Source organism: Diceros bicornis, chromosome 7 (genome assembly GCF_020826845.1).
Source record: "Diceros bicornis minor isolate mBicDic1 chromosome 7, mDicBic1.mat.cur, whole genome shotgun sequence".
NCBI classification, from domain to species: domain Eukaryota; kingdom Metazoa; phylum Chordata; class Mammalia; order Perissodactyla; family Rhinocerotidae; genus Diceros; species Diceros bicornis.
Genome location: NC_080746.1, coordinates 53,504,634 through 53,527,516, shown reverse-complemented (window position 1 = coordinate 53,527,516; position 22,883 = coordinate 53,504,634). Strand labels below are relative to the sequence as shown.

General features: G+C 39.5%; 1 protein-coding gene across 1 annotated transcript in view; it reads right to left on the bottom strand.

The window, feature by feature from the left end:
- INTS4 (integrator complex subunit 4) overlaps positions 1 to 22,883 on the bottom strand; it is a 115,881-nt gene that overhangs the window by 29,702 nt on the left and 63,296 nt on the right. Inside the window, exons 12-15 of the mRNA XM_058545528.1 lie at positions 12,956 to 13,098; positions 10,233 to 10,348; positions 7,829 to 7,962; positions 5,912 to 6,069 (exon numbers count right to left, since the gene is read on the bottom strand). Coding sequence (XP_058401511.1) covers positions 5,912 to 6,069; positions 7,829 to 7,962; positions 10,233 to 10,348; positions 12,956 to 13,098 — 551 coding nt within the window. The remainder of the gene's footprint in view (positions 1 to 5,911; positions 6,070 to 7,828; positions 7,963 to 10,232; positions 10,349 to 12,955; positions 13,099 to 22,883) is intronic.

Genomic DNA, 22,883 nt, shown 5'->3' with positions numbered 1-22,883 from the left:
GCTCATGTGTGGGAATCCAACACAATAAAAGGCAAGACTCTGCACTAGCTAGCACACCTTGAAATGCTATTTTGGAGACCAGCTGGTCTCTCCCTTTCACACCTTTGGTATCTCTCTTGCAAAAGACAGCCCTGAATCATCCTACTTCTTAACCATTTCCTCTCCAGGAAGATTCTGCCTTCTGTTACAATTACAGAGAATACTGACCAGCTGACTATACATTAGCTTACTGCCCCCAAGTGTTAAGTGATTCTACCAGCCTGGCACTGTAGTAATGGTTCTGAATTGCACAGAACAAGATGCAACCCAACTAGCCATGGGAAATCTGAACTACTGTACAAGCAAAAATGGAAACTTGCTAGCCCTGGGCAAAATGCTCTGTGTCCCAGTGTTTCCTCTCTGTACCTCTTTATGTCTACAATCCTCAGAAAGCCTCAGTTTAGGGCCGGCCCCATGGCTTGGTGGTTAAGTGCGCGCGCTCCGCTGCTGGCGGCCCGGGTTCGGATGCCAGGCGCGCACCGATGTACCACTTTTCCGGCCATGCTGAGGCCGTGTCCCACATACAGCAACTAGAAGGATGTGCAGCTATGACATACAACTATCTACTGGGGCTTTAGGGGAAAAAAATAAATAAATAAACATTTAAAAAAAAAAAAAGAAAAAACAAGAAAGCCTCAGTTTAGACCAACCATCAGGAGATTAGGGACTTGAATGAAAAAGGTACAAAGAGCACCTTCTATGTGCACTGTACTAGGTGTGCTGTTTCCTCACATTTAATCCTTACAGTGTAACCTACAATGAATCCTCTTTCACTAAGAATAAAACTGAAGATCAGAGTTCAGGTGGTTTGCCCAAGGTCACAGAATTAATAAGTAGCAAAAATAGGCCATGAACTAGGTCTGTCTGACTCTAAAAGTCTTTTTTTTTTAAACCATATCATATTTCATTTCATTTATTTATTTGCTAATTAACTCTTTATTTATTTATGAACTACATCAACTATAGATGAGACCAAAACTGATTTAAAGTCAGATACATATTAAGCCACATTTCTACAGATGTGATCTGGTGGGCATAAGAGCCTCTCCCAGGAACATACACTTCAGCAATCCTTAGTCCACATGATCACAATAACTACCATTTAAAAAATATTTTAAGAAAACAGGTTTACATATATTGCAATTCTTTTTTAAATTTACACAACAAGCTGAAATAGTTAATTTTAAAACCATTGTTTAAAGATAGTAAAAAAGACTCTGGATGTGTAAATCAAATGTTTATGGCTAAACATTTCTTTCAATCTCTAATAATCTCTAAACGTCATATTTACCATTAATGTCTCTTAGTAGTTTGGTAGAATAATAAGGAATGTTAGAAAATGCAAAATGAGTACAGAGTCCGGATGACTTTTCAAAAGCTATCTTCAGCCTTGCACCCAGATGATTACAAATTACAAACATTTTACTTCTACCTCGTTAGTTACTGGACTAGTTCCCAGAGGCGCTACTCCTTAGAGACGTTAAAAGTTGCAGCAAAAGGAGGATTTTAAAGAATTTAACCAAGAAATCCCATATTCTTTAAGGTTGGTGTTTAAACGAATTCCCAAAAGGAAATAAGTGTATTTCTATCAATTCCAGATAAATGAAGCCACATCTGTTTCAAATTCAAATAAGCTGTTTCACTCCAAAAGAACAATTCTTTATTATAGAACACTTCTAAAGTGATACAGTGGGGCCAGCCCCGTGGCTTAGCGGTTAAGTGCACACGCTCCGCTACTGGCGGCCCGGGTTTGGATCCCGGGCGCGCACTGACCCACCGCTTGTCTCGCCATGCTGAGGCCGCGTCCCACATACAGCAACTAGAAGGATGTGCAACTATGACATACAACTATCTACTGGGGCTTTGGAGAGAAAAAGGGGAAAAAAAAGGAGGAGGATTGGCAATAGATGTTAGCTCAGGGCCGGTCTTCCTCAGTAAAAAGAGGAGGATTGGCATGGATGTTAGCTCAGGGCTGATCTTCCTCACAAAAAAAAAAAAATAAGAAAATAAAGTGATACAGTGTCTGAAACAATAATGTGTATTCCCAGTAACAGCACCTTAATGGACTTACACAAAAAATCCGAACTCTGAAAAATCAGTTCATTATTGGAAAAAGAAGACCAGTGACTGCCGCGTTCCTTACAAGACAATCTCCTCCAACACTCGTGAACTTATAAACACAACTACACTTATAAAGTTGGGATTGGACTGACTTACAAATATCAAGAGCATGTCTAGTGTGTCAAATAAGCCACAATTAGCTTTAAATTTTAAAGCAAGATTTCATATATGCCCTACTATTACCTATGTAACTGCTATTCTCAAAATGCTTTCCACATATCATTGTAACAATTTCCACAACAGTCCCGTGAACTATATAGTACCCACAATTTACAGAAGAGGGAGTTGAGGCCCAAGATCATGTACCTAAGAAGTGATAAAACTAAGACTCGAAAAGTCCTTCAGATTTAAATCTCATTATACTAGGGCCGGCCCCGTGGCTTAGCGGTTAAGTGCGCGTGCTCTGCTGCTGGCGGCCCGGGTTCAGATCCCGGGCGCGCACCGACGCACCGCTTCTCCGGCCATGCTGAGGCCACGTCCCACATACAGCAACTAGAAAGATGTGCAGCTATGACATACAACTATCTACTGGGGATTTGGGGGGAAAAAATAAATAAATAAAATCTTTAAAAAAATAAATAAATAAAATAAATCTCATTATACTAGATGATTCATGTCATACAAACTGTCACCCAGAAACAGAGCAGTGTGACCAGACCGAAGGGCTGGAAAGACCTCTGCTCTAGTCCAGACCTTTGCTGCTCCCTGTCGTTGATAGTCTCCCTTCTTCACTTCACTAATTTCTACTCATTCTTCAGGTCACTGCTTAGACCATCCAAGGAAGGGTTAGGTGCCCCCTTCCGTTCTCCCAGAGAACCCTAAACTTACTGTACTGTAGCGTGGAGAGCACAAGACTGCATTTCCCGTTTACCTAGCTGTCTCCCCAACCAGGCTATAAGATCCCTCGCAGCAGAGACTACGTCCTGTTTACTAGTGTGTCTGTTCCACCTAGCACAATGCCTAGCATTTGATGGATACTCAAAAGGCCATATAACAAATGAATGAACCCCAGCTCCCTCACTCATTGTAAAAAATGGGGTAATTCTCATGGGATTGTTTTCAAATTCAATGAAATAATGTACATAAAGCACTTAGAAAGTGGGCACTTGATAGCCGCTCTTGTTACGATCAAGGTTAGCAGACCCTTACAGAACATCAAATCTATATACCTGGAGGTGAGGTATGGCCAGAAGAAAATGCTATCTATAAAAATCTTAAAAGTCTTCATTCCTGGTTAAGCCATCATAACTAGAGTTTTCAACAAATATTTACTGAGCTCCTATAAGGCACCTAAGGTACAGTGGTGAAGACAAAATAGTTATGTCAAGTTCTAGAAACAAACAAAAAAATCATCTCCCAGGGCCTTCCCTGAACTCAGCAGACTTTCTGTAGGTGAGATCTTGATTGGGTTAAATGGCTGCTTGGATTACAACAAAGAGCAACATGTATGATGGTGAAGTTTGTTTGTTTTAAACTAGTACTAACAGGCAAATGGCCAGAATCCTAATCAGAGAAACTTCTGTATGAAATTCTAACTAACATTTCACTTTTCAACAACTACAGAAAATGTAAGTTCTGAAGAATTCCAGGGGTCATCTGATCCAATCTCCACTTGATACAGGAATCCCCTTCACTGCTGCATACCACAGAACATTAATTTTAGAGTCAAACAAAGCTAAATCCTGGTTCTGCTACTTCCTAGCAAATTGCTTCATTTCCCCAAATTTCCATTTATTCCCTGTGAAATGGTAACAGCATCTAACTGCAACGATGTTTGTAAAACATAGTAAGTCATCAATAACTACTACACTGTCTACTTTGCTTTCTGGATCTTACACCATCCTGGCCACCCTCCTCAGAATGCACTTAGAAACAGTGCCAAGGACTGACCACAGCACTAGAACAGTGGTCTGACCAGCCTGATAAATGGTAAAACCCAGCCCGATGATAAAACCCAGATCATGAGGGCGACTCAAAACCACAGGTGTTTACTGAGCACCTACTAACAGCCAGCACTGCAGCTGATGACCAAATTGGCTTGCTTTTGTGCATTTGACTTGCTTTAGTGCCAATAGGACAAAAAAACGTCAAGGACAAAACCTAAATGTTTATTTAGGTGGGGGTGAATTAGGAAGTAAGGCTTATTTTCCTGGGCTCAGGGCCAACAACTTTATATAGTAGCCTCTAAAACTAATCACTTTAGTGAGGGAACAGAACAGAAAAAAATGTGATTGAGGCATCATTTCAGGGTCAGCAAACTTGTTCTGCAAAAGGTCAGATAGTAAATATTTTAGGCTTTGCAAGCCATATGGTCTCTGTAGCAACTACTCAACACTACCACTGTGGCATGAAAGCAGACAATGCCTAAACGAATGAGTGTGGTTGTATTTCAATTAAACCTTATTTAGAAAAGCAGATAGATACTGCTTTTGCTAAAGGCGAATGGGTTTCAATTCTTTTCATATCATTCAGGACATTCTAATAAGGTTGGCAGAGTCTGCTGGTTGTTCCCCAACATCCTCCCCTTCTTCACGAGTAACAGTCACCAAATGTTAACTAAGCACTGGTCACCCAGAATAGAGACTACATTTCCTAGCTCGTTGCAGCTAGATATGGCCATGTGACTTAAGTTCTAGTCAATGGGATGCAAGTAAAATTAGAACATGCAATTTTGGGGAGGTGTCTTTAGAAGCGGATGAGGGTAGAAATGACACCCTTCTCCTGTTCTTTCCTTTCTCTCGAAGGCTTGAATACAGAGGGGACATTTAGTGTTTGGATCTTTACGCAGAGGCCGTTTGATGTGGAAGATGGAGAAACAAGAAAGAATGAGCCTAGGCCCCTGACGACCATGTCAGCTCTGTGCTGCCTATGAGAAATAATTAAGCTTTCCTCCTGTTTAAGCTATTCTTACTTTGCATTTTCTGTCACCCATTCTAACTAATATACAAGGAAAGAAAAATTAAAAACAGCTTCTTTGTAACTCTAGTTTTGTATTAATCATCAATCTGGTCATGAATACAAAGAGCTTTTCTTTGTAATACGTTCAAACCACAACCTAACCCAAACATAAACAGATTGTAAAAGCATGTGTGAATGTAGGCCAACAGAGTCTGAAAAACTAGTGTTGAGGAAGAGGGAGAATCCCCTTCCGCCCTTTCCCCCAAGGTTCTTATGGCTGGCCAAATAATCAAAACACAGGTTAGCAGGAGAATACAATACCAAGTTTATTAACACGTATACATGGGACAACCAGGGAAACTGAGTTTCTCGACAAATGGCAAAGGTTTTCACCTTAAATAGCATATACAGGTAGACAAAGGAGGATATTGGGGGTGGGGGAGGAGACAGCTCTGCGGGATTAACAGAAAGCACAGCAGTCAAGGGTGTGTAGATGTTAAGTCCTCTCCCTCCGTCCTAATAAGAGTTTCCAGAGATAAGGCCATCCCCCTCTTCCCAGTACACAGAGAGAGATACCTTTCCAAATGTAAACGTTTGGTAAACAGAACTTTGATAAGAATGGGCTTAGCGAAGACCCTGCCAGTCTGTCCATACTCAGAGTTAAATTCCTTTAGGCAGTTAGTGGGGGAGGTCAAATGTCTGTCAGAGAAAATAATCAAGGTAAAGAGACATATTTCAGGATGGCCAATTTTGATCTCCCACACTAGCCTATAACCAACACTGGAAATCAAAACAGTCAAGCTGAGCCTAACAACAATGTCAACTCTGCAAAGGAAAGAGATGATCACCTCACCTGATGGTGAGCTCCAGCAGCTCCTGGGTTCCCTGAGGGTCCAGATGCTGAAGATTGTATACCCTTTCAAGGCTCTGCTGCAGGAACTGATGGGAAGGATCCTCATGAGGTGTGATATTGGGGGAAACAGCTGATGACACGAGTTTTCTACCTGGTAACTAAGCAAACATAGTGGGGTTATAGTGCCATCAAATTCTGTGGCTCAGCTTTTGGTAACACAAAGAAACCAAAAACAAATGCAAGCCAATCAAAGGAAAGGGAAAAAAAGGCTAGGTGATTCTGTAAATAACCTTTCTCTCCTTCCCCAGATTCAGTGAGAGAAAGGGAAAGGGGGAGAGAAATGAACACGGTCTACCTAATATAGCCACAAGCTGCAAGGAGAAAATAAGAGAATGGTATAATATTATTTTCTATTGCTAACTGAAATAAATGGGCTAACCATAGAAATGGGACCAAAATTAATCTGTCACATTTATTTTTTAATTTTTTTAATTTTATTTATTTATTTTTTTCCCCCAAAGCCCCAGTAGATAGTTGTATGCCATAGCTGCACATCCTTCTAGTCGCTGTACGTGGGACGCGGCCTCAGCATGGCCGGAGAAGCAGTGCCTTGGTGCGCGCCCGGGATCTGAACCCAGGCCGCCAGCAGCGGAGCGTGCACACCTAACCGCTAAGCCACGGGGCCGGCCCTGTCACATTTATTTTTAAACTTTATTTGGGCCGGCCCCGTGGCTTAGTGGTTAGGTGCACGCGCTCTGCTGCTGGCGCCCCAGGGTTCGGATCCCGGGCGCGCCCCGACACGCTGCTTCTACAGCCATGCTGAGGCCACGTCCCACGTACAGCGACTAGAAGGATGTGCAGCTATGGCATACAACTATCTACTGGGGCTTTGGGGGAAAAAAAAAATAAATAAAATTACAAACTTTATTTGATCTTTTACTTCATAGAAGAGTAATGATTTACTCCTAAACGTTTATGTAGCATGCTATACAAAATGTCTTATATGATGATAACTCTTGTTCTTACTGTTAAAAGTGGTTACCTTTTAAGAAGGGGATGGGGAGGGGAGAGCAAAGAGGATTTCACTTTTAATTTTGTATCTTCTATACAATTTAAATTTTCTAACAATGTACATATGTTACTCTAAATAAATGATTTCTTTTTTTTTTTTGAGGAAGATTGGCCCTGAGCTAACACCTGACAATCCTCCTCTTTTATTTTTTTTTTTTTGGCTGAGGAAGACTGGCCCCGGGCTAACATGCATGACCATCTTCCTCCACTTTATATGGGAGGCCGCCACAGCATGGCTTGCCAAGCCGTGCATCGGTGTGCACCCAGGATCCGAACCAGCGAACCCCGGGCCGCCACAGTGGAGAGCGTGCACTTAACCACTTGCGCCACCGGGCCAGCCCCTAAATAAATGATTTCGAGTTACCTAAGTAGTGATAAGTTAATATAAATAAAGAGCTTAGACAAGTGCCTGCACACAGTTAGCATCAATAAGTGTTTGCTACTGTCATCATTATGGTTCATTTTTAAATTTTTTCTTTCTGTATCTCTAGGTTTTAAAAATAATAAAGATTTTATTATTAAAAAAATAAACTTGTTGACTATTATGGCTTTATGTAATTGTTAAAATACAACACAATCTAATCCTTGGCCTAAAATATATTGTTCCAGATTCTTTTTTCTTGCCTAACAGAACATAATCAATAACCCAGGGTCATTTAAAAAATGAATCTTCTTAAAAGGTAAAGGATACAGAAGCTAAAGTACAAAACAATGGGAGAGAGCCCAAGAAAGAAACTAAATGAATGCATTTTCAAAGAATATATAGTCTGCTTTCTGCTATTTAACAACCACAAAGGACCAAAATCAAAAAACCAAAAACAAGGACAAAAGATGTTTTCAACATACCCTCAAGGCAGGAACAAGATGAGAAAGACTGTCTCGGAGGTAGGCATAGTGCCTGAAGGTATGATCTGAGAACAGTGCTGGCATTGTTGGACAGGTTTTAGCAGCATTGAAAATAAGAACCAAAACTGCAATGTCTGATGGATGAGTGGTTAAGTGAACTTGGAAGTACAAAAGGTTGAGCTTGGCCAGAATCTGGTGCCCCAACTTCCCATCCCCAAAATTACCATTAAATGACTACAATTTTCTAACAAAAATGCAAACTCAAAGAGATACATTACCCCACTTCAAATTACCCCAATTACCCCTCCAATTACCAAAGGTTTTTAAAAATAACGCCTGATGCTGCTGAGAATACTAATGAATAGAAACTTTCGGTACATTGCCTACTAAACTATATACTGGCATAATCAATCCCTTTGGACAAAAATTTAGTACTAGACACTAAGAGTCTTATGAATGTTGAGTAATTCCACATCACAAAATCTATTCTGAGTAAATAATCAAATAGCACAGAATCATTTATAATAGCAAATAATCAGAAACAATCTAAATGTCCAAAACCAAGAGAATGATTACACAACTTGTGTTTCATCTATTTGATGGAGTATTATACAATCATTAAAAATTATATTTATAAAGAATTTATATTATTATTAAACATATATTATCTTAATATATAAATATATATTTAATATTTATAATAAGCATTTTGTCATAAGTGAAAAAAGCAGGCTCCAAAATATATAGAGGATATGAGAGCAGCTATCTATTATCAAATATTTGTTGATGAAATAAACTATGTTAAAAAATAAAATAACAGCAAAACCCCAACCCCAAGCTTTTAAAAAGGGAGAAGGAAATACACCAAAATATTAACAGTCGATTACTCTGGCTAGCAGGACTTTGGGTGTTAAATATGAAGTTTCTTCTTTCTACTTTTGCGAATTTTCTTTCTATGTATATAATTTATTAACAGAGGGAAAATCAGAAATTGAAAGTAAAAGATAAACATATCTTCCAATCCTCTGTATGTATCCCTATGGCAGAGCCTGCTATTTGCCTATCCAAGATCCATTCTTCCCTTTTTCCTCACTAATAGAATACTGATTTTATTCCAAATATCCTCTAACTTCCTGCCTAGAACCTAGAGCTGGTGACTGGAGCTCTAGCAACAATCTTGGACAAAATGGCAGAACAGAAAAACAGAAGGAGCCTGGCTCACCAAGAATAATGTGGAGCGGCTGTACCAGCACCAGACTGCTTACTTCCAGACTTCTTTTATGTTGGAGAAAAATAAAAACAGTAATTTGTTCAAGCTACAACTGGAGGCAATCTGTTCCTCACAGCCAGACATATTTCCTAAATAACACAGTGCCCCAACTACCCAGAAAAGTATCTTAACATAATAAATAGGCTTCCAAAAATGCTTAATGTTTTTTTCTAATGCGAAAGGGCCTTCAGACTTCAGAGCACTTCAATATGTCATGTGAGATTTGTAGTTAACACCTAGCCCATGAGCCCCTCTCTGATGAGCTGAATTTCAAAGTTATAGTATTGCATCTTTAGAGATAAGGTCTGGGATGTGCCTTTCTTAAGGGTAAACACGGAGTCAGGCATTGGTTAGTACATCAATTACACAGATATTTAAAAAAATTCTCCAAACATACTGTGAAAATAAATAGAATTAAGAGAGAATACAATGGTCATCTTACAATAACCAGTTATTTGGCTGATCCCTGAATCTCAATAAATGCCCCTAAACTTCACCAAGGATCTGCCATAGAGCGAAAAGAACCATGGGAGAGTGTGGATGTACTGATGTAAATGTATTCTCATTACCGGAAAACTATCCAATTGCACGGCATGCTGTCCATGGCTATCACAAACCCACTGAACTTGCATCAGAGGCAAAGTAATCATGCAGCTTAGTTCAGCTCATCCTCTCCTTCAGGCCCAGATCAAATTAATCATGGAATAAGACTTAGGGGAAAATCAACAGGCTTTAAAACCAAAGATGTCTGGCTTTGAATCCCAGATTTGCTGCTTGGAGAGTTATTTAGCTTCTCTGAGCCTCAGTTTCCTCATCTGTAAACTGGGAATAACACCTCATTCCAGGGTTGTGTGGAAGATCAGTGATAAAATGTATAAAGCATTAAAACAGCAGGTGCTCAATAAATGGTAAAAAAAAAAAATTAATTATTAGTATTAAATGGCAAAGTGAATTACTGTGAAAACAAGAATGAAAGCTGAGAATAATAACCACCAGGCTTGTTCAGGACACACTCTTACCTAAAAGAAACAAAAAAAATAAAAATAAAACTCAGACCACCTAAGCTACACTGCAGAAAAAAATGCCAAAATTCCCTGCCAAGTCAGCAGGGTCTGTCCTAAGCACAGAGGATACAAGCTGGATCATCCATGTCTGGTTCAGCTGTGTCAAAAAACGGGTGGGTGCTCAGGAGCTCTGGCACCAAGGGAAGCACCAGGGTTGGATGCCGACTGCCCAGAAACTTCAAGCATCTGAAACAAACAAAATGAGAACCCATTTTAGTAAGCTAATAAATGCTTTAAAAAAGTACTGGGAATTGGAATCAGAAAACCTGATTCAGGATTACAAACTCTCAACCATCTACTTTTGCTAACTCTATGACTTCAGATGAGTCACTCCATTAATTCATCTAAAAAATTGGTTATTATGAAGATAAAAGAGCTGGTATGGCAGACAATACTACTGGCTATTTAACCCACAGCCATTTTCCCCATCTTCCTTGCCAAGAGAACCCTGATTTTACTCAGGTATCAGGTAGGTAGCAAAGTGCTCAGATAAGGTAGGCCCAGCCCCACTCAATCACAGTTGGTCTAAATCCATCATGGCAAACCTATTCCCATTTTCTGTGACTGGTTTGCAGGTAGTCCAGTAACTCAGTTCTGTCAATGGAGCAAGAGGGAGAGTCTGCTGGGGAGCTCCTCAGAAATGTTTTCCTAACCAAACAAAAAGAGAAACGCCTGAGGGCCGGCCCCGTGGCTTAGCGGTTAAGTGCGCACGCTCCGCTGCTGGCGGCCCGGGTTCGGATCCCGGGCGCGCACCGACGTACCACTTCTCCGGCCACGATGAGGCCGCGTCCCACATACAGCAACTAGAAGGATGTGCAACTATGACATACAACTATCTACTGGGGCTTTGGAGGAAAAAAAAATAAATAAATAAAAATTACAAAAAAAAAAAAAAAAAAGAAATGCCTGAGAGGGAATGCCCTTTCCTTTCTGCCTTAAGATATTGTCTTATGAGGCAGAAACATCTTGCAACTATGAGGAGAAAGTCAAGGGAATTGCAAAGAAATCAACCAGAGTAGTACTAACCCTGTTAAACTGTTCAATGACCAATCCTAAAATCAATTTTCTGACTTCTAGTTATGCAAAAAAATTAGATATTATTGTTTAAGCCACTTTTAGTGAGATTTTCTATTACTTGCAGGCAAAAGCATTAAAACTAATATCCTGGGTGACGTTCTGAAATCAGAAGAGACCTGATCTGAAACAGGAAACTTAAAATTGTGTGGCCTTGGGCAGATAAATTTCTTACCTACAAAATGGGATTAAAAATCATTACCTCATATAGCTGCTATAAGGATTAAATGAGATAATGAATGAAAAGTACTTAGCAAGGTGTCTGTCACATGGTAAGAACTCAATTAGCTATTAGTTAGCCAGTATTAACTGGCTATTAGTTAACTACTATGACTACATGAAGGCCCTTTATAAGCTACAAAGAACTACACGTGAGCTAGTAATTATGCATTTTTATTATTTTCTATTTGTTAAGTTCTGGTTTAGAAGGTATGAATTGAAAAGAAATATAAATCTTAATTTCTGTTCTCATTGAGTTTATCATTGCGTTTATAATGAGCTGAGACAGATGACTAACACTACAAGGTAATGAACTATCAAATGAATAATACTCTGCTTTCCACCAGTCATAGGTAGAAGAGATCACTATGATCAGAGAAAGTTTCACAGAGGAGATGGCACTCCACCAGGGACTGGAAAATAGGCAGACTGGCAAAAGAGAGAAAACAAATACATGAACAAATTCATGGATATATGGGGTATGAAAGCATCACATTTAAAACACCTGACATTGTAGGGAAAGCACACTTTTCTCCAGTGTTGTTTTTCCTTCTGTGTGGAAAGAACTTAATTCACTAATTTACTGACCTCTCTCAGCCCTTTTACTCACGGTGAGTAAACTCTATCAGACCTACAGTTACTGATATAGGTGTTTCTCCCCACTACAACCCCCACACCCCAAATGACTGAGAACTCCTTGAAGATAATCAATAAACTTATACTAAATTGAGCTGAAGCAGACTGAACAAACATGAAGAACTGGCAAAACAGAAAATCAGGTATCAAAAATGTTACCTAGAGCAAGACTCCCTGGTATTTTTAGTTTTTAATATATCTTCCAAGTACCTGATTTGACCCACAGTTTTTCTACTTTTAGTAACAAATTTTCTGAAAATCAATAAACTATACAGTTGGAGCAACCTCATCACATAAGCTCATTTAAATATGTGAAGCATGATAATACATATTTTATATTAAATGTATGCAAGCAGTTCTTTAAACAGCAATTCATGAACAGTGTTAACAGTCTGACTCTAGTCAGTAAAGCTAGAGGATAATCAGGGCAAAATGTGATTGTGATTTTCCATCTGTAAACCAAGAGGTGGCCCTGCCTCTAATCTCTACATCGATGGTTGTGATCCTGTACAAAATGCAAAGTAGACAAAGGAGTGACTAACAGTGTATAGGAGGAAAAGGAAATCTAATCGACTCATCTCTGTACCTCCAACACTTACCACAGGGCTTGGCACATAGTAAGCACACAGCAGGCACATAATATTTGCTAGGCAGATGGATGGACAAATGAATAAATAATCTAAAATGTGATATTCAAGTCAGGAATCAGACTCCTGAGAGTTGGGTTAAGCTGATCAGGTTTCTAAATTGAAGGCAAAATTGAGAGCCATACCCTCAATCTATGATAATCCACTGAATAATGCCAATATTATACATTTACCACATTATTGGACTCAGTGAGAAAATGAGCAAAAAAGTCCTTACTTCCATATGGAGTCCCTATCAGTAGGGTACTTGGTTAAATTTTTCAGCAGCTCCACCAGGGCAAGATGAATCCCTTCTTTGGTTGAAACATTAGTACAGCATAAGAGTTCATGAAGAGCCTCTCTAATATCTCTGGACGAATCCTTTAAAAAAAAAAGGTAATAATAATAATAGCAGTCAGTCTGGATGAGCTATTATGGAGAAGTGGACAAGTTACAATGGGGGTGGGGCTGGCCCCGTGGCATAGTGGTTAAGCGCGCGCACTCCACTGCTGGCGGCCCAGGTTCAGATCCCAGGGGCGCACAGATGCACTGCTTGTTAGGCCATGCTGTGGCAGCGTCCCATATAAAGAGGAGGAGGAAGATGGGCACAGATGTTAGCCCAGAGCCAGTCTTCCTCAGCAAAAAGAGGAGGATTGGCATGGATGTTAGCTCAGGGCTCATTTTCCTCACAAAAAAAAAAAAAGTTACAATGGGAGTACAGGGCAAAGAGTCTCTCAATTTTCTGGGAGGGGAGGGGCTGGTAGTTGAGAAGATTTCACAGAGGAGGTGACATCTGAACTGAGATTTGAAGAATTCATTCATTTGTTCATTCATTCATTTATACATTCAACATTTATTGAACACTTATTAAACAGTCAAACATTTATCAAGCACCTACTATGTCCCAAGTGCTAGGGATATAGCTGTAATTAAAGTCAAATCCCTGCTTTCAGGAGCTTTATTCCAGGGAAAAGACAAAAATAAATAATTAAATATGTAGGTCAGATAGTGATAAATACTATGGAGAAACTATAAAGCAGGTTAAGGGTAAGAGAGCTGGCATATGTGGGGTATTTTACATGGGATAACCAAAGGGGACAGCAAATATAAAGGCCATGAGGTAGAAGCATGTTTCAAAAATAGCAAGGAAGCCAGTGTGGCTAGAGCAGAGTAAACAAAGCACGAGTAGCACCAGATGATGTCATCAGTGGCCTCTTCCCTCCCAACACCTCACTAAAATGCTCAACCTCACTAAAATGATTACAAAAGGTCCCAACAACTTCTTAAAGTAAATGGACACATATCAGTTCCACTCTTATTTGCTATCTCCATAGCATTTTATTCCAGTTCTTTAAAACTTTTCAATATAGACAACTTAAAACATATATAAAAGTACAGATAATAAATCCCCCAGTTTCACCAATTAACTTATAGCCGATTTTGTTTCATCCATACCTTTACCCAGTCCTCCCAATGAGATTATTTTGAGCTCATTCAGAGAAACCATCCATTTCTGTTGGTAAATATTTCCATAAATCTTTTTTTTTTTTAATAATTTTATTTATTTATTTATTTTTCCCCCAAAGCCCCAGCAGACAGCTGCATGTCATAGTTGCACATGCTTCCAGCCGCTGCATGCGGGACGCGGCCTCAGCATGGCCCGAGAAGTGGTGCGTCGGCGAGCACCCGGGATCCAAACCCGGGCCACCAGCAGCGGAGCGTGCGCACTCAACCACTAAACCATGGGGCCGGACCCATAAATCTCTCTTTTAAAAAATGATTCTTGGGGCTGGCCTGGTAGCGTAATGGTTAAGTTCGAGAGCTCCACTTCTGCAGCCCAGGGTTTGCAGGTTCAGATCCCAGGTGCGGACCTACAGACCACTTGTCAAGCCATGCTGTGGCATGTGTCCCACATATAAAGTGGAGGAAGATGGGCATGGATGTTAGCCCAGGGCCAATCTTCCTCAGCAAAAAGAGGACGACTGGCAACAGATGTTAGCTCTGGGCTAATCTTCCTCACCAAAAAAAAAAAAAAAAAAGATTCTTTATAAAAAGAAAACACCGCAAAACTAATATCATGCTTAAAAACTTAATAGTTCCTTAATATCAAATATCCAGTCAGTACTCAGATTTCCCTGACTGAAAAAGTTTTTGTTTGATCTAATCAGGCTCCAACTAAGGTCCACACATCGCAATTGGGTTAAATATGTCCCTTAAGGATCTTTTAATATGCAAAATTCCTTCACATTTCACTTTCTTTTTTCCCTTGCAATTTCTCCCCTGTATATCATGTGATGGTAGTTAAATTTAGAGGCTTGATCAGATTCAGGTTCAATTTTTTTTCTTACTTTTTAATTTATTTTTAATTTTTATTTTTTTCCTTTTATTTTTTAAATTTTATTGAGGTCATATTGGCTTTTAACATTGTCTAAATTTCAGGTGTACATTATATTTTAATAATATAATAAATTTCAGTTTCTGTATAGACTGCATCATGTTCACCACCAATAGTCTAGTTTTTCTTTCTTTTTTTTGTTTTTTTGTGAGGAAGATCAGCCCTGAGCTAACATCCGATGCCAATCCTCCTCTTTTTTTGCCGAGGAAGATTGGCCCTGGGCTAACACCTGTGCCAATCTTCTTCTACTTTTTATATGCAACACCGCCACAGCATGGCTTGACAAGCAGTGCGTTGGTGCGCACCTGGGATCCAAACCTACAAACCCCGGGCCACCGCCAAAGTGGAGCGTGTGCACTTTACTGCTGAGCCACCGGGCCAGCCCTAGCCTACTTTTATATCCGTCACCATACATACACATGCCCCTTTACTCCTTTGACCCTCCCCCCACCCCCTTTGCCTCTGGTAACCACTAATCTGTTCTCCTTATCTGTGTCTTTATCTTCCACATATGAGTAAAATCATTTGGTATTTGTCTTCCTTTGTCTGACACATTTCACACTTAGCTTAATACTCTCAAGGTCCATCCATGTTGTTGCAAATGAGACGATTTTGTCCTTTTTTATGGCTAAGTAGTATTCCATTGTGTATAGAGACAACATCTTCTTTATCCATTCATCCATTGATGGGCACTTGGGCTGCTTCCATGTCTTGGCTATTGTGAATAATGCTGTGATGAACATAGGGGTGCATGAATCTTTTTGAATTGTTGATTTCATATTCTTTGGATAAATATTCAGTAGTGGGATAGCTGGATCAAATTGTATTTCTATCTTTAGTTTTTTGAGAAATCTCCATACACTGTTTTCCATAGCAGCTGTACCAGTTTGCACTCCCACTAGCAGTGTATGAGGGTTCCCTTTTCTCCACATCCTCTCCAACACTTGTTGTTTCTTGTCTTGTTAATTATAGCCATTCAGATGGGTTTAAGATGATATTTCAGTGCAATTTTGATTTGCATTTCCCTAATAATTAGTGCTACTGAACATCTTTTCATGTGCCTGTTGGCCATCGTATCTCTTCTTTGGAAAAATGGCTGTTCATATCCTTTGCCCATATTTTGATTAGATTGTTTGTTTTCCTGTTGTTTAGTTGCATGAGTTCTTCACATATTTCGGAAATTAACCCCTTGTCAGATATATGATTTGCAAATATTTTCTCCCAGTTGGTGGGCTATCTTTTCGTTTTGTTGATGGTTTCCTTAGCTTTGCAGAAGCTTTTTAATCTGAAGTAGCTCCATTTGTTTATTTTTTCTTTTGTTTCTCTTGCCTGAGTAGGCATGGTATTTGAAAAGATACTGCTAAGACCAATGTCAAAGAGTGTACTGCCCATATTTTCTTCCAGGAGTTTTATAGCTTCAGTCTTACATTCAAGTCTTTAATCCATTTTGAGTTAATTTTTGTGTGTATGGTGTAAGATAATGGTCTACTTTCATTCTTTTGATGTGGCTGTCCAGTTTTCCCAACACCATTTCCTGAAGAGACTTTCCTTTCTCCATTGTATGTTCTTGGCTCCTTTGTCAAAGATTAGCTGTCCCAATTTTTTTTTATAAGACCAATTCATAGGTAGTACTGTGTATTTCCCTCAGGAACTGTATGATGTCTGTTTCTTTTTTCTGATGTTAGTAACCACTGATGATCACTGCCTAGATGTAGTAATTCATTAAAGTTGTGAAAATGATATACAAATTCTATCATTCCTCTGCATTTATTAACCGGAATACTTCCATAAAGAGAAACTTCTCCTTATCAACTAGCTGGTTATCTTGAAGTTCAGTTTATCTAAGAAAAGGAAGGATAAATGCTTGATTCCTTAATTTACCAGTTTTCAAAATAATGAGTTGATTATTAATCTTCCAAAGGTGACTAATGTAGTGTTTTGTTTCTTAAGTATCATTACAAAATCATGAATTTAAACATATTTGCAATTATAATTCTTAATGATGTTTTTTACCTTTGGCCAGTGAGAGGCTATTTAAGTTGTCTCCTGGGTCCTTTTTTTATTTTTTGCTGAGGAAGACTCACCCTGAGCTAATATCTGTGCCAATCTTCCCCTGTTTTGTATGTGGGTTGCTGCCACAGCCTGGCTGCCAACAAGTGATGTAGGTCTGTATCCGGGAACTGAACCTGGGCTACTGAAGAGGAGCAGGCCAAACTTAACCACTAGGCCACGGGGCCGGCCCCTCCTGGGTCTTTTTGATACAATCCTAGAGGTCTTGGATAGCTAAGATTTGCATTCTGTAAGACAAGGTGGTACAAGCTCAACTTGTTACATTTCTTGTGCCAGACCTGGAATCAGCCATTTGTCTTAGGAATTTTGGTTCCTTTTAGTTGGAAATGAGATCTCCAAAGCATTTTTTTGAGGTCAGGTTTACTGACATATAATTTATATTCTGCAAAATTTATCCTTTTTAGTGTAGACTTCTATGAGTTTATCAAATGCATATAGTTATTTAACCACCATCACAATCAAGATATAAAACGTTTCTATCACCCAAACACTTCCCTAGTGTCCCTTTGTAGTCTACTCTTCATCTCCAGCCTCTGGCAACCATTGATGTATTTTCTGCTACAGTTTTGTCTTTTCCAAAATGGCACATAAATGGAATCATAAAGTATGCTGCTTCTTGAGTCTGGCAACGTTCACTTAGGAAAATGCATTTGACATTCACTCATGTTGTTACATGTATCAGCAGCTCATTCTTTTTTATTATTGCATAGTATTCCACTGTATAGATGTATCACAGTTTATCTACCCATTCACCTGCTGAAGGATTTGGTGTTGTTTCCGGGTTGAGATTATTATAAATAAAGCTGCAATAAACATTTGTATACAGGTTTTTGTGTGAACATGTTTTCAATTCTCTTTAGGAAATACTTCAGAGTGGGACTGTGGGATAATATGGTAAGTGTATGTTTAACTTTATAAGAAATTGTCATGCTGTTTTCCAAAGTGACTCTACTATTTTGCATTCCCATCAGTAGTGTATGAGAGTGCCAGTTGCTCCCCCATCCTCACAGCACTTGAAATTGTCAGGGTTTCTTTTTTTTTTTCCCCAGCCATTCTAATAGGTGTGTTGTAATATCTCACTATGGTTTTAATTTGCATTTCCCTAATGCAACTGAGTGATCTGCTTTTATTACTGACTTTTGAGAATTCTTTATCAGATACATGTTTTGCAAATATTTTTCTCAGTCTGTGGTATGTCTTTTCAAAAACATTCTTTTTTGGCTTAGAAAAAAAGAAATTTATTGTCTCAGTTCTGGAGGCTTGAAGTCCAAAACCAAGCTATTAGTAGGGTTGGTTCCTTCTGAGGGCTGTGAGGGAGAATCTGTTCCATCCTTCTCTCCTTGCTTCTGGAGCCTTGGCATTCCTTGGCTTGTAGATGGCATTCTGCGTCTTCACACTGTGTTTTTTCTATGTGTGTTTCCATATCCAAAGCCACCTACTCCCTTTCTTTGTACAGTTTATATATCAAAGGCATTATATGTGTTTGCTTCAGTCTCATTCTCTCTCTTTATTGTGGTAAAACATATATAACATAAAATTTACCATTTTAAATGTACAGTTCTATGGCACTAAGTACATTCACATTGTTGTGCTATCTTTACATTTCTTCGAAGTGTCTTTTTGAAGAGCTTTTTAATTTTGGTGAAGTCCAATTTATCTAGTTATTTCTTTTACAGATTAAGTTTTTGGTGTCATATCTAATCCAAGGTCTAATCCAAGGTCAAAAATATTTTCTCCTAAAAATTTTTATAGTTTTAAGTTTTACTTAATACATGAAAGAAATCAAACTAAAAATTTTAAAGGACATATCTGCATCCATATAGCAAAATCTAAGAATCAGAGGACTCTTCTCCAAAGCTAGGTTGCAGACATGCCTTCTTTATTCTCCAGGGACACTCTTTCACCCTGCAGGTCTCTCATTTCTTCACTTTGTACAGTTAGTGGGGCCAACTTCCTAATAAATAGGGGAGTGACATGGTCATATGTGTTTAAGAACCTCATTGGGCTTCCCACCACCTCTAGGATAAAGCTCAGGCTCCCCAGAACAGCATACAAGGTCCTTCACAATCAGTTCCCTGCTCACCTCTCCCCTTTCATCTCTCACCCCTTCTCCCTCATAGCCACGGGAACTTCTCAGTGTCCTGTCCATGCTGTGCCATTTCACCCCTTCCAGCCTTTACCTGTGGCCATATGCTATCCTTCTGGCTAGAATGTCATTCCTTATCTTACTTTTGATACTATCTTGTAATTACTGGTTTATACTGCTGCCTTCCCTATAAAACTGTGAGCAACTCAGAGGCAAGAACTACTACTGTTTACTTTGACATCTTCAGAGCCTGGCTCAGCAAAAAAATCAGTAAATGTTTCTTAAGTGACCTTATCAATATTATGAACTACTACCATACGAACGTTTTCTATGGGCCAAGCACCATGCTAAGCGCTTCCCATGAATTCTCTCACTTAATTCTCATAAGAAACATATGAATATGTGGAATTATCCTCACTTTATAGATGAGAAAACTAAAGACCAGAGAGATTAAATACACAGTTTGTCCAAAGTTACAAAGCCAGTAAGCCACTCTGCTAAAATCCTTTAATAGCTTCCAGTTGCTCTTCCCTTAATATGACGTTCAAGGCTCTGCATGAGCTGGTCACACCCATCCCTCCAGCCTAATTTCACACCACACACTAGCTCTTTGTTACAGCCAGCCCCTCTTTTGATCTCTCAACTGTGCCATGTTTCCACCTACCACAGAGTGTCTACACTTGCTGCTCCACTGCCTGGAATGTTCTTATACCTCACACTCTCAACTCTTTCTGCCAAGTTTGTGCCTAATTCCTTCTTTAGAGCTCAGCTTCAGAAGTCTTTCCTAATTGCTATACCCCTTAAACCCTCAAAGACCAAGTGCCTCTACGATATACTCCCATGGACCTCACTCCTTTCTGTCATGACCTCCTTTCTCAGTTTATTATTACACTTTCATTTGTGTCTGTCTGTCGGTCTCCCTCATACCTAAATTATAAGGTCCACAAGAGCAGGGCTGTGGTTTTGACTCACTATTGTATCCTCTGTAGCACATTGCCTGGCACATAGTAGGTGGTCACTAAATACAAAAAAACAAAGGGAAAAAGGAAGGACCAAAGAGAGGGACTGACAAGTTGATTCAGCTCTGTCTGGCTCTACATGCTATGGACTTAACCATAAGATATAATGCTTTAAATCTCCACCAGCAACAGGAGACAGCTATATTGATGTAATGAAGAAACAATTTCAAAGTAATAAGAAAACAATTTGTGTGTTCCTTAAGAACTTTCCAGGGCCAGCCCCACGGCTTAGCGGTTAAGTGTGCGCAGTCTGCTACTGGCGGCCCGGGTTCGGATCCTGGGCGTGCACCAACGCACTGCTTCTCCAGCCATGCTGAGGCCAGGTCCCACATACAGCAACTAGAAGGATGTGCAACTATGACATACAACTATCTACTGGGGCTTTGGGGGGAAAAAAAAGGAGGAGGATTGGCAATAGATGCTAGCTCAGAGCCAGTCTTCCTCAGCAAAAAGAGGAGAATTGGCATGGATGTTAGCTCAGGGCTGATCTTCCTCACAAAAAAAAAAAAAAAAAAAGAACTTTCCAGTTACCCAGTTGACCTGTGCAGATTCGTTTCAGGAAATTTTTTTTTTTTGAGGCAATCAGCCCTGTGCTAACATCTGCTAACCCTCCTCTTGTTTTGCTGAGGAAGACTGGCCCTGGGCTAACATCTGTGCCCATCTTCCTCCACTTTCCATGGGACGCCGCCACAGCATGGCCTGCCAAGCAGTGCGTCGGTGCGCGCCCGGGATCCGAACCGGCGAACTCCGGGCCGCTGCAGTGGAGCATGCGCACTTAACCGCTTGTGCCACCAGGCCGGCCCCACATTTCAGGAAATTTTTACTAAGCATTCACTATGCATAAGTTATAACATTAGACCCTGAAAGGAATACAGTAATGGGTACAACATGGTCACTCTCCTTAAGGAGCTCATAATCTCACCTGGGGATAAGACAAATATAGTAAACCTGCCATAAATGATAAAATGTGAAAACTACAGTTAAGAGACACATGGGCTTGGTACTCAATAAATATGCCTTAAATGAAGGAATGACAGAAAGAGTCAATTTATCAGACATGAATTTTAAGAAAACTTCAAGAATGAGATATGTTGAAAGAGGGGCAAATCATTATGTTACCCCTCTGCATAAAATCCTCCAACAATTTTCCATAATACTTAGAATAAAATCCAAACATCTTACAGTGGCCTCCAAGGCACTCCACCTGCCCCAACCCACCTCTCAGACCTCATCTCATACGACACTTCTACTTTCTCGCTATGTTCCACCTATACTGGCCTTCTTACTCCTCATTCGTAAACACCCCAAAGCTCGTCTATGCCTCAGAGCCTTTCTACTAGCTGCCTCTACTTGAACATCTTTGCCCCAGCCTTCACATGGCTGGCTTCTTTCTGTCATTCAAGATTCAACTCAAACATTGTCTCCTCAGACAGGCTTTTACTAACTACTTAATTTACAGTGAAATTCCCTGTTCCTCCATCACTGTTTATCTTCTGCATAAGATTTATCACTATCTGAAATGTTTTTTTTTTTTTTACTCTAACTCTCTTTAGAATATAAGTTCTGTAAGAGCAGGAAATGTGTCTGTTTTTGACACCACAACATTTCTAGAACATAGTGCATGATGAATTCAGGTAGTAGCTCAACAAACCAAACAAAAAAAAGGCAAATTAAAGCTGGAAGGATCAGCTAGCTAAATCTCAAAGCAATGAAGCACAATGACATAGTAAATATAAGGAGCAGTGAGCAGCAAAGTGAATAGTTTAGAGACAATGAATTTATGTAAGTCTAAACTTCTTGGACAGAACCCCAAGTCAAGAAGTTTAGACCTAAACAAATTCTTCGTGAGTTTTATAAAAAAAGTGCTCACAAATAAGTATACCTGTGGCCCTATGAACAATTCTGTACATCACAACATAGCTTGGGACATAGGTTAGCTACTTAGCAAACATTTACTAAGTATCTACTTACGTCCGACACTGCAACGCACTGGGAATAAAAAAATTTAAAAAACCAAGACCCTGCCACTGCCTTGAGAAGCTCACACAGTCTTGTGGAACAAAGAATTAAATAATCAGAACATGTACTGATAAATGCTAGAGTACTATACCCAGGGTATTACAGGAATACAGAGGAGTGCTAGATATGTTGCCTAATGCAGATCCTGAGAATAAGCACAAGTGGGCTAGGTGAAAAAGGCAGAGGGGAAAAAATTACAGTGAAGAAAAAATGGTGAGGAAAAGCATGATGATTACGGGAGTGACTACAGCATGAGGTTCAAGATGAGGAATGATGGGAAAGGAAGCTAAAAAGGAGAGGCTAGGTTGTAGAGACCACCCATGGAGAACAATACACAGAATGCAAACTTACCCTCTTAGGAAAAAATACATGAAAAATTAAAGATTTATAATTTAGGAAAAATCTTAATAGAAGTGCTAAGCAACTGAGAGAATTACAGGGAACTTCAAAATCAAGGCACCCAATCTGTTTTCTCAAGTATGAAGCAGAAATCTGTAACAAGCACTAATAACTAAACATCAGATTTCACAATATCTGAAAAAATTTTTTAAAAAAAACAGAGGCCAAATCTCATTTA